This window comes from Camelus dromedarius, chromosome 16 (genome assembly GCF_036321535.1).
Source record: "Camelus dromedarius isolate mCamDro1 chromosome 16, mCamDro1.pat, whole genome shotgun sequence".
NCBI classification, from domain to species: Eukaryota; Metazoa; Chordata; class Mammalia; order Artiodactyla; family Camelidae; genus Camelus; species Camelus dromedarius.
Genome location: NC_087451.1, coordinates 31,052,961 through 31,065,256, shown reverse-complemented (window position 1 = coordinate 31,065,256; position 12,296 = coordinate 31,052,961). Strand labels below are relative to the sequence as shown.

Below are 12,296 nucleotides of genomic sequence, written 5' to 3'. Positions count from 1 at the left end.
AATGCGGCGCCTCCCGGCGTAACGCGGCGCGAGGCCGGACGCCGGACACCCGAGCGCGGGCAGCCGAGCGAGCGGGAGGCAGCGCAGGAGCCGGGCGCTCTCGCTGGGAGCCATGGGCGCGGCGCGGCGCGGTGCCGCGGAGCCGCGCGGCCTGGAGGCGCGGGGCACCGGGGCGCGGGCCCAGGGCCGCCTCTAGCCGGCACCGAGGGCGCGGGCCCGGGGATGAGGGCGCCCGCGGCGGGGAGCCCGTCTGCGCGCCGCGGCGCCGTCCCGCCCAGCGAGCGAGCCCGAGCAGGCAGACGCGCGGCCGGCGGTCGGGGGGCGCGCCGCCTCCCGGCCCCCAAAATGTGAGGCGGGGAGGGCGGAGACGCAGAGACGGCCGGCCCGGGCGCCCTCGCCGCCCTCCGGCAGCCGCGCGGCTCCCCTTCCCCTGCCCGCCGAGGCCGCGCCGATCCCGCGGGCCGCGGCCGGGGCAGCGAAGCCGCCGTGCCCCCACGCCCCTCGCCTCCCTGGGACCGAGCTTCGGGCCGCAGCAGGTTCGCGGCCGGGACGCGGCGGGAGCAGGGCCCGGGACGGCGCGTCCGACCTCGCCCGCGGCTCCTCGCCCAGACAAGTTTGAACAATGATCACAGTCAACCCCGATGGGAAGATAATGGTCAGAAGATGCCTGGTCACCCTGAGACCCTTTCGGTAAAGTTCTCTCCCGGTTGGCGCGGGGACGTCTTTTTCTCCGCGGAGGCGCGGGGTAGGGGTGGGCGAGGTCAGTCCCTGCGAGGGTGCCTGCCCCCGTAGCAGAGGGGACAGTTCTTGCTTCAACCCTTGCTGGTGGCCAGCGGGGCTGGAAAAGGGATGGAACCGGTTCGCGTGGGGAGGGTGTGTAATTCTGGACGTGTATTGAGTTGGTCTAGGTTGGAGAGGACTCGGAGTGCGAAGGTGGGATTAGGGGCAGAAATCACCCATGTTGTGGTCCCAGGCCCAGAAGGCGCCCCAGGCAGGGCGCCCCTTCCTTGTTCCTCCGGGTCCTCCACCTCGCGAGCGGCCCCACCCCGGCGGCAAAGTTAGCGCGCTGTGCCGGAGGACACCCTACCCGGCGGGCCCGTCGAGCCCTGAGTTGGCCCGCCCACCCCCTTTGCCTGTACCACCCCCTTTGCCCCCGCTTCTGGGCGCACTCCTCTTCTCGCGGCGGGGTGCGTGCCTGTCTCCAACGGGAGGGTTCTCAAGATTGGGGCAAGGACCCCCTTTGCTGGGAATTCGTCCCTTGATGGCGGGCCTTGGGGAGGCAGGGGCAGGGACGACGCTGTGGAGTGGAAGGGTGATGAGAGTGTGGAGGAAGGATGTAAGGGAAGACCGGCCCTCCAACCCCAATTACGGCGGTCAAGGCCAGGCAGGGCTGTGGCCGCGCGGGGCTGGCTGGGTTCTGCTGGTCCCACCCCAGGGGCCCCCAGAATCTGGTGGTTCCGGGGCAGCCCCCACTCTTCCCCATCGTAGGAGCGGAGCCTGTATCCGGGGTTAGGGAGGGGGCGCTAAACGATAGGGTGGCTATCGGGATCAGAGCGCAACCTCCCCCAGGGGCTGGGCATTGTAGGGCCCAAGGGAACAGCGGGGTCCCCGGGCCAGGGGCCACACTCAGAACTCGGCCACAGGTGGAGTCCGGGAGCTGGAGGGAGCCCAGGAGGGCAGGAACTGGATAGAAGGAGGTGCCCAAAGTTTAGGAGGTGGAAGGGGTTGGGTTTGAGCCCCTCCCTTCCAAACCTAAGGCGGAGACCTGGACCCCTCCCATGCCCGGCGTTGAGCTTCCTCCCGGCTCCTGACATGAGACCATGGCTCTAAAGGCTCTGGTCTCCCTCTTGCATCCAGCCCCTGGATCTGCAGGCCTGTTGTGCACAGTTGAAGAGAAACCTTTAGGGTGGCGGGGGTTATGCTGGACCACCACTGTCCAGAGGATGCAGGAGGATCATAGAGCTGGGGGTCCCCAGGGTAGAGCCTTGGGCAGGTGATTGGGGGTGCCAGGAACCCCTGATGTGAGAGTCCCATGAGAAACAGGGTGGGATGCTGTGTCTCAGGAAAGAGCCTTGTTCCTCCAGTGAAATCCTCAAATCCCTGGCTGACCCAGACCGTTGAGGGAGCCCTCAGCCCTGTCTCTCCCACCCAATGTCGGCCCCTCCCTCCAGGCCATGGGAAGCCCAGCCACCAACCCTAGCTTGACTGGATGTTTCCTGGTGCAATTGGACGTGGTGGCTGGATGCCAGCACCTCGGACAGCGCCTGCTCCCTAACACTGCTTCTGTCTGGGGTCCTGGCCTGTGTTTCTTTCAGGCTCTTATCTGAAAGCAGAATTCAGAGGTTCCTCCCCCCCGTTACATAACTTCCCTTCAGGGTACCCCGAGGCTGCCTGGAGACCCACAGCCACTAGTGAAGTCTTCAAGTCCCCTTCAGACGGGGGAGAATATAGCTTCCGACCATATTACCCCTACTGTTAGTCCTCAAAGGCAGGCTGGGAGCCATTTCTCAGGTTTTCCCAGAGCCTCTGGCAGGGCCTTCATTCCATAGTTGCTCCTGGAATGTTGCTTGAAAGGATACATGGGTGGACAAAACAGTTTTAAGTTGAATCTACTCTAAATGGCCCCAGGATTGGGGTCTAGCAAAGAGACATGCAAATGAGGTGTCTGAGGGAGCTTCAGGATTTGGGCTCTGTTTTCCTCATAGCAGGTCTTTGGACCCTGGCAGCCCAGGTCCCCAGCTTTAAATACAGCCCTATAGCTGGGGAAGGGAAGTGGGGAGTGAGGGCCAAGAAACTTGAAGGCATCCATCCTTATCTGCAGGCTGGGAAGACAAACTGCTAATTTCCCCCAGGGTCTTCCTGGGTGTATGGACACCCTCCCCCCTCACGGTCCCTCTGGCTGCTAGCCTGAGGCCAGCTTGACTTCATCTTGGGGATCCCATGGCCAGAGCCCCACCCCCAGGTTTGGTGGAATTTAGTAAGAGGTCCCTGGGAAGTGAAGGAGCAGTGTTCTTTGTGCCATCTTTCCTGTCCTCCCTGTCCGCTCCTGGGGGAAGCTTCCATTGCCATCTCTGCTTTTGGGGTCTTTCCCCACCTCTCTGATTTAATCTCTAACAACTTCCTTTAAATATGGGTTGGGAATTTTGTTGTGCTTTTATTTTCTTCTGCAATTATGTGTTTTCTTTAATGGACCAAATTTTAATTAAATACTGCTCTGCCAGTTCCAAATAATGAAGATTAAAATGCATAAAGCAAGTCTTGCATAGAGATACAAACAAGGGTGGGGTTTGAGGATAGGGTGGAGGTGGGAGGGCTGCAGGGCTCTGGCAGGGCTTGTGGGGCTCCCTGTGGTGAGCCTGGCTCCACAAGACATGGGGTTCCTTACCCTGACCAGAGGGGCACTCCCCTTTCAGCTCTGCCAGCTTGAATCTACCAAACCCCCTGATAGATTCAAGGTCCCAGAACAGTCGCCACCTCTGGCTGTGCTGGTGAGCTCAGTTCTCCTGTCTGGGGTCCAGAATCTAGTATGGAAACATTAGGAGCCTGGGGCCAGACTTGAGGTGGGTCCCCTGCTGTCCCCCTGGGGATAGCCTAGTTCCTGGCACTTGATAAGTAATCAGAAACTATGTGTTGAAGGAGTAAACAGCCATGTTTGGGCCAAGTCCCCTGAGCACTGGGACCCCACACACCTGTGTGACACCTGGTACATGGGTGTCAGCTCACTGACCAGTCCATGGTGCCACCTACCGTGTGCCTGCCTGATGAGGATGTGGGTTAGGAAGAGTCTGGGCACAGAAGGCAGCCACATGGCCCTGTCCTTCTAAATCTTACCATCTGGTCTGCACTCCCCCCTTTCCCCAACATGACAAGGAAGCGTTCAGGCAAGCTCATGACTAGTTGCTGTGGCAGGGCCTGTGTACACAGATACTGGCTGAGGGGACTGATGGGATCCTGGTGGGTTTTGTCTGGGCCAATTACTTGCCCTCTGGCTGGCCTCAGGTCCTGCTGTCTCCTTCTGTACCAATGGTTCTCAAACTTGAGCGTGTGTCAGGGTTACCTGGAGACCTTGTTAAAACACCTTGCTTACCCCACCCCAAAGTGTGTGATTCCATAAGCCTGGGGCGGGAGCCCAAGAATGAGCATTTCTAGTATTTCCAAGGTGATGCTATGCTGCCAGCCTGGGGACCACACTTTGAGGACCTCTGCTGGAGGTGTCAGAACTTGCCCAGCCTTATACCTAAGTGTGTGTCATTGTCCTGCATGGTTTTGCATCTGGCTCATGGTCCCTTGCTCTCTTTATCCCATGGTGATGGAGACCTCCTGGTCCAGGAGCTCAGCCCTCTGATCTTGAATTTCTCCATCCATCTACCCTTCCTCACTTGTCCCTCCGTAGGGAGTCCTCACAGGAAGGGGTGCGCGTGCTGACCTGCCCCTCACAGGAGGGGCGCGCGCTGACCGCCCCGGCCCGCCCTGTCGCCTTCTGCAGGCTCTTCGTCCTGGGCATTGGCCTCTTCTCCCTCTGCTTCCTGATGACGTCTCTGGGAGGCCAGCTCTCAGCCCGGCGCCCTGGGGACTCGCCCTTCACCATCCGCACAGAAGGTAACTCGGTGGGGAAAGGCGGGTCACGAAGGGGTGCGGGGGTTTGGGGATCGAGGAGAGGGGGGTCTTGGAGCCGAGCCCTGCAGGGAGCTTCCTGGGGCATCGGGCTGCCTTGTCAGCGGATGTGCGGTTGGAGGGTGCCTCACACACACACACTGCTTTGCTCTTGTCCTGGCTGTGGTCATCATCATGCTTCCTTTGGCCTAGAGTCTCAGGCCAGGAGAGTCCTTTGAACTAGGGCCTCCCAGGCATCAGAAAGCACTGCCGGTGTTGCTTCTCCAGTGGGGAGGTTTGGGGTCTCTGAGCATGACATCTGTTTCTTTGAGGCACACATCTTCTGCGCCTTTGGGCCAGGCTGTGGCCACAGCACAGGGGAGAGGGCAGGCCTGGCCGTGGGCTCACGTGTCTTATCTCCAGGCTCTCTGGTCCTTCATCCTTGCCCACATGATACTTGCAGGGCGCTAGAACGGAGACTTTGGGGAGCAGAAGACCTGGTTAGTACACTGGCTCGTCATCTGCCAGCTGTGTGCTGTTGTCCAAGTCGCTTAATTCACCTTGAGAGGAGAGCAATGGCTGTTGCCAGGGGTTGGACTGAATGAGCTCACGTGGTGTGGGGTGTGATGGGGTGATGACTGGGGACGCCACCTCCTGCACGTGGGTCCTGCCCCCCACCTTCATCCTACTCCGGGAAGAACAGAGAACAGCACAGAGAGTCCTGCTCAGAGTGTCCCAGGGCCTTTCCTGGTAACAGTGGGAAGGAGGAACACAGTGGGGAAACTGAGGCAAATGGGGTTTCTGCAGCTGTTCAGGGGGCTGCTCTGTGGGCTTCCCCCTGCCCCTCTGGGGAGGTCTCTGTTTGAGGTCCACCTTCTCGAACCCCCAGGCCTCCTCTGTCTGGCTCCCCTCTTCCCAGCAAAGGATAAACCCGCCAGTGGAATGGGTTGTGGTCCAGGGCGGGTGCTCTGAGGGGCACTGACTGTGCCGTCTGGTGTCTCCTCATTAGAGTCATCCCTCTGGTTTGTGTGACCACGTCTTTAAACTTGCAAAAGCTCCCAGCAGGAATTTCACATGTATTAGTCATCCAAGCCTGAATGTAAATGAGTTTATCCATCTCTGACTCACAGAGATGCCTCTGTCTCCCTGAGCCTCCATTTTCTCCTCCGGTAAATGGGGATGATAGTCCCCCCCGCCCCCAGGATTGTCATGAGGAGGTGTAAGATGCCACCTATGAAGGGTCTCGGACAGCATCTGGCAGAAAATGCCAGCTTGATACATATCGGCTGGAGGTGTGGGTCTGAGATGGGGGCACTGCTGGGAGGGACATGCCGGGATCTCTCCGTGGGAGACTCCTGAGGATTGAGGTTGGAGGAAGGGCTGGGGCAGTTGTGAAGGTGCACTTGAGGGGTAACTTGGGGAGGGATGGGATAAAGGGCGTGATGCTCAAGCTACCTGGGTACCACCCCTGGGAAGGGGGCATGTCTGGCTGGGTGGACTGCTGCAGTGGGCTTGAGCAAGCTGGACTCCCAGAATGGTCAGGGCTCCAGGAGGTGGAGGTCAGGGGCTGGGCTTTGGTTCTTCTGCTCATCTCCCCGAGAGGGGTTGACACTTTATCCTGGCAGAAGGTAGACCAGTGCCCAGAGTACCAGGGGCTTGTGGGAGTCCTGCCAGGCTTTGCACTGAGCAGTTTTGCCTGGCAGAGGGAGAAGGGATCCAACTCCAACCTAGATCTTGTGTCTAAAGGGTGGGCAGAGCCACAGAGGGGAGAGGACTTGCCCAAGGTCATACAGTTAAACTAGAGACATGTGTGCGCATACATGTGCTTAAAGTTTCCATCGCAGTCTGGTATCCAAAAGCTGAACACATCCATGCACTCAGCAACCGATCAAGAAACAGAATCGTGATCGTTCCCCGGAAGATCATTCCCCTCAGACCTTCCACTCACCACTTCCCCGAGGACGCCAGGACCCTGACTTCTAACTGCACAGAGAAATGTCACCTGGTTTTTGAACTTTATGACAGTGGAATCGTACAGCAGTATTCTTTTGCGTGTCCCTTTATCTCTTGATATTACATTTGTGAGATTCATCCATCTCGTGGTGTGTGGTTGTAGACGTTTGTTTTCACTGCTGTGCAGCATCCGTTGTGTGAATGTATCACAATGTATTTATCCATTCTACCATGGGTGGACATTTAGCTCTTTCCAGTTTGGGGGCTTCGGTAAATTGTGCTGCAGTGACATTCCAGCATGCGTCTTTGGTGGACACACGTTGGCATCTCTGTTGGGTGCACCTGGGGGTGGAGTTGCCAGGTCTCTGTGTTGTGACATTAGTTCTCAGACCAAGTGTATCCAAGTTTAAGTCTTTTCACATCTCCCAGATCCCTGGGCTGGAAGCTTCGTGCCCAGAATATGGAAGTAAAGGCTGGGAGGAGACCTCTGAGAACCCCTGGGAACTGACCCTAATTCAGTTCACATCCCAGGTCTCATTGTCCTGTCTCCCGATTACTTTCATGGCCTTGGATTAAACTGATTTGCGTGGAGAGACCCAAAGTAGGGATTTGGAAGAGCCCCAAGTCTACACTGTGTGTTTAAAAATCCTGATCCTGCAAGAGATGCCCCCTCAAATGACACCCCCACCGCACGCGGGGGGCAGCCCTGCAGAAAACCTCCCAGGTGCCAGCGTTTCTACTCAGGGGAAGATGGGGGTCGGGAGGTGGGGGACAGTTGTGAAGGGGTCTGGGGAGGGACTGGAGGTGACAGTGGGGGGTGGGTCGTTAGATAACATTTATTCTGGCAGGGCGGGTGGGGGTTAGTGCAGTCCCAGGGCAGAACCAGGAGAAGGAAATCCACTGAGGGTTAGGGGAAAAAAAAAAGGTAGAATAAAATTTTAGAAAGAAAAATCCTTCATTGGTTCATAAAACCATTTGAGCCCAAATGGGAAAATAATCTCTCCTCTCCTTACCTGTCAAGCCTGTGGGGGGATGTGGCTGGGGAGGGTCAGGGAGAAGGGTTTTCTCTAAAAGGAGGAGGACCTCCCACAGCCTTGTATGGACCGTGGCCTCCCTGGGGAGGCTCTGCTGTCCCCTCTGGGCCAGTTCCTATTTCGTGATGAAGTTCTCCAGTTTGGGGATAGAAATGTGACAGACATCTCATTCTATATTCTGCACACTCATCTTAAGATTCAGGGGAGAAGGAGGCTGCACGGAGAATTATAACTCGGGGGAGGCCTAACCTAATTCCCTCTTGCTGCAGTTGGGCCTGGCCTGGGCCTTGAGGGAGGGTTTTTTTGCGCGTGCGCCCTCACCAGTACCCTCCCCCCCAACTCCTTCCCAGCCCGGTAGGTCCTCCCTGCCTCCTGCCTCCGCTTCTCTCCTCCTGTCCTAAGACTGACTTGCTTCCTTCCTCATGGCAGGGGGTGTGAAGTTGAGTCTGAGGCCTCCTTCCCAACGTTGCTGCACGTTTCCCACAGCCTGTGAGGCTGTTCCTGGCTCTCTGTCCTGTCTTGAAGTAGAGGTCGGAGGCTGTTTCTAGGGAGAGGGCTGCATGTGTCTGCCCTGAGGTTCCCCTGTGGACCGGCCCTGCCAGGCCTCCCGGCCCCCAGCCAGGATTTGAACCTGGGGAGCATCAGAGACAGATTTCCTTGCTCTGTGGCTCTCTGGCCCTGGACCTCAGTGCTGAGGGGCTCTGGGGCTCCTCTTTCAGAGGCTGGCGCTGGGTGGGTGGGCCAGGGCTGCCCTCGGCTCCCGCGCTGCCCAGAGCTCCCGTGGCCGCAGCTGGTTTCCGCGGTGGCTGTGTGCAGAGAGATGAGAGTGTGCGTTTCTCCAGCTGTGCAAACCCCGAGTCACACCCCCCATCTCCAGGCCCGGGGAGGTCTCTTCGCTCTGGCAAGATGGTGGCTCCTTCAATTTCCAGGAACCAGTGGGAGAGGGTGGGAATGCGGACAAGAGAGGGGACAAGAGGGGGAACAAGGCGGAGATGGGGCCTCGGTGGATGAGCACCCGCCGTCGGTAAACGTGGGGACTGTGGGGGACCGTTTGTGTCCCTCAGCATCCAGTCTTTCCTTATTTATATGGAAATAGGGAGGCAACATGTGTGAGTATCGCTGGGGCCTCACATTAAAAACATTTCAATTTAGCTGTCACGGAGAACGGTGAGGCGACTCGGGGCAAGACACGTCAGGAGGTTGCTCTGCTGGCAGTCCCGGCCGGCGTGTCGCGCGGGGAGGGCTGGCCGGCCGGCCGGACTGGCTGTGCACGGCCTGCCTCCTTCCTGGGGACCCACCTCCTGCCTTGTCCAGGGCAGAAAATGTGCTGAGGGCCCTGGAGCTCCTCGGGAGGTGATGGTGGTGGGGGTCGGGGGGTGTCTTCGGAGGTCTCAGGAGCTTCCGGAGTCCTGCACTGTCTGCGGATGATGCGAGTGGCCCTGAGCCCCAGGTGCCGGGATGGGCTCTGCCTGTGGTCTCGGTCCGGCCTGATGGAGGTGGCCTTGCAGACCCACCTGAGGGGGGCGCTGTCTCCTTAGCCCTGCCATAAGCCCTCCGGTCTTCTGGGATTATTCGTCCTGGTGTAACGCCCCGCAACCCCGAAGGGGGATCCGGAACCCCCGATGTCTCCGATGTCTCCGAGGACTCTCAGGGGCTTGTGTTTCCCTGGTCCCCTCCTGCTCTGATCTCCTGCTTCTGTTGAGTTATCCTCTCCTACCTCCTCTGTGTCCTGCACGTTGACCTGGTGGGAAGGACACCCTGTCCCCCTAAGCCCCCACACAGAGGCGGGGTAAGGTGGGGGGCTCGGACCACCGCTCAGCACAGCGGGCAGATGAGAGTTCCCTCTTGCCCCCCTGCCTTCCTGAGACCCCCTGCCCTTCCCCGCTGGTCATCCCTGCTGAGAGCTCCCCCTGTCCTGCTCAGCCCCTCTGGCTGCCCTGCCTCTGTGTCCCAGAGCCTCATTCTCTCTCCTTGTTTCCAGGCTGAGTGGGAAGCTCGTCTTCCTACTTGAATATGCAGAGTCATTTAGCTTTCTCTTTGTCTCATTGCTCTGGGCATCAGACTCTGCTCGGGCCCACCCAGGGGTTTAGCAAAACAAAACTGAGCTCTCTCTCTGAGGAGATTCTGCTCACTTTTACACTTTCAGGGGACCACTTCTTTCCTTCCCCATTACCCTAGTCTCTGGAGGCAATTAGGGGGAGACCCAGCCTGGAGACCCTTGGGGCTCAGTAAGTCAGACCCTCGCATTTTACAGGAGGGGACGCTGAGGCCCAGGGAAGGAAAGTGACAACCCCCCACCCGGTCAGGGCAGGGCGGGGCTGGAGCGGAGACTTCCTGACTCCCACTCCCACCTGCCCCAGGCCACGGGGTTGCCCCCGGGCTCCACCCACTTCTGCCCGGCTCTTGGGGTCGCTGCAGCTCTGGGCCAGATCTCACAGTTTTTGGCTTCATCTGCTACTCTGCAGCTTTTGAAAGGGGACAAGGAGCACGGGGGAGGGGGGCAGCTTTGTCAGTGACGTCTGCGGGCAGTGAGCTCAGAGGGGAAAAGGAAGCTTGGGATGGGCCTGGAGAGAGGGCAGCAGGGTGACAGGGCAGGAGCCAGGCCTGCAGCATTGCGGGGAACACAGTGCCACCCCAGAAGCTGTGACGTAGCTCAGCAGCCCTGGAGTGCTGTGTCTGCAAGTCCGAGCTGTGCTGGGTCCAGTCAGGCCTAAGCGCACAGCCGGGGAACCTCGCTTAACAGGCCCTGGCTTGAGAGTGTTTCTGGCCATGGTCTCACTCTCCTTTTTTCATCCTGCTCTTTTGGGGAAGGGGCCTCCCCAGCCTGAGCTCTGAGCCATCAGGGAAGCCCAGTGAGGCTGGGCAGGCTGTGCACTGCACAACTCCAAGTCATCCATCAGGCGGCCCACAACACAGACAGTTCCCCTCGGGCTGTGCAAAGCAACGACCAGGTCAGATCGTCTGATGTGCTCCCATGGGAACTCCCCTCTTGTCTTACTCGGTGCTCTGAGCACTGGTTGAAAGTCAGGTGTCACGTTTGGATGATGGGCTTGGGTAGGGGTCTCCAGATGAGTGTGATTTGGAAGAGTCAACCGTTGCTCCCAGCTCTGTGGGGTTGAAAGAGAGAAGGAGCTATTTATATCTTGATGATTGGCTAACTGATCGAGGCTGTGAGTGAGTGAGGAGGGGCCGAGTGGCGGGAAAGACCTCAGTTTGCTTCATTTAACACTGTGGTGAAATTTCCTGATCCCATCTGAAAAATCCACCCTGTTTTCAGAGAGGGGAAAGTGGAAAGACCGTTAGCTATTTTAGCTACTCAGGTGACAGCAGGTGGACAGTGTGTCCTTCCTTCCTTCTGATGCCCATTTTGTCCAGCGCCCGACCCACCCTCTGTCTGCTCTCCTACCCTTGGCCCCTCTTCCTCCCCATTCATGTCCACCCTTTTCTTCGGAGCCAGGGACCCAGGCTCTTTGAGGAGCCTGTAGCTCCTCGCTGCTCTGGATTTGATGCCCAGCTGTGAGTGAGCCCCCCAGGTCCCCGTGGCCCCCCTTCTGACCTCAGGCGGGCTCAGCTGGCAGGGGAGCCCAGCCAGGAGTTGACTTCATGTGAGAAAGTGGCGACAACCACTGGAATGGGCCTGGAGCCAGGGGATCTGGGGGACAAGCAAAGCAGAAAGGTCACGAGCAGCAGCCTCTCTAGCCTCCCCTCCCCCACTCAGTCCCAAGCAGGGAGCAGAGACCAGCCCCCTCGTGCCCTCCCCTCCCTCCTCCCCATCTCTGCCTCTGGTTCCCTGTGGCCTGCCCTGCTCTCTCCTGCCTCGCCACCCACCCCCAACCCCCTGCCACCTTGAGCCTGGGCTGCAGATGGGGGCATGGGGTTATTGCCTTGAGCTGGGGATAGGGAGGCTGAGAGTGTCACAGTGACTCCCTTGGCCACGCTGGGGGTTGGCTGCAGAGGCAGGAGAGAGCGCAGGTGTCCACTCCAGCCACTCTGCCGCCCACGGCAGGTGCCACCCCTGGGAGCAGCTCTCAAGCAGTGACTGGCAGGAGGTGGTGTGGACGTGCCCAGCCCCCTCAGGAAAATCTGGGGCTGGTTCTACACCTGCTGGTTTTCCCAGGTTGACAAAGCGCCCTCTCTGGGCTATCTCCCCTTCCCTGGTCACCTCCCACTTCCCTTCACTTCCCAAATAATGATTTGCCCTCTGCCCTTGTCTCAGGATCTGCTTCTAGGGAGCCCCACCCCAGGCACCACCCCCCACCCTGGCAGCCTGGGGGGTCCCCTGGAAGCATCCGGGTCTCCCTGGACAGCTCATTTGCTAAGAGTGACTCAGAGTCCGGCCCCTGGGGTTTGCAGGCAGCCTGCTTGGGGATTGCAGTGCCTGGAACTGAGTACCTGTGGATGGTTTGGAGGGGCTGTTTTAAACCTTCACAAGATTTAATGGAAAAGGAAGACAAGGGCTGCTCTCTCACACTGACATGTACGGTGCTAATGATCGGGAACGATTAGAAAGGAAATTGTGGAACGTCGCGGGCTGGCTAATGGGATCTTGTTTGAAGCACCTCGTTTTCATTTAATTTTATTCTTCACAAGGTCCCCCAGCCGCTCAGCCCTGGAGTTGATCTTTGGGAACCCAAAGACCGGCTTGAGAGTCAGGACGAATTCATAATGGTTTCCTGGGGTGGGGTGTAGGGGAGTGGGTGGGGAAGGGGGTGGCCG

At 58.9% G+C, this 12,296-nt stretch overlaps 1 protein-coding gene across 3 annotated transcripts in view; it reads left to right on the top strand.

Annotated features, from left to right (window-relative positions):
- The first annotated feature begins 214 nt into the window (after positions 1 to 214).
- Positions 215 to 12,296, top strand: part of MGAT5B (alpha-1,6-mannosylglycoprotein 6-beta-N-acetylglucosaminyltransferase B) — a 65,906-nt gene continuing 53,824 nt past the window's right edge. For all 3 annotated transcript variants that reach the window (XM_031469180.2, XM_064495490.1, XM_064495489.1), the window contains exons 1-2: positions 215 to 690; positions 4,487 to 4,599. In XM_031469180.2, coding sequence (XP_031325040.2) covers positions 623 to 690; positions 4,487 to 4,599 — 181 coding nt within the window. In that variant the 5' untranslated portion in view covers positions 215 to 622. The remainder of the gene's footprint in view (positions 691 to 4,486; positions 4,600 to 12,296) is intronic.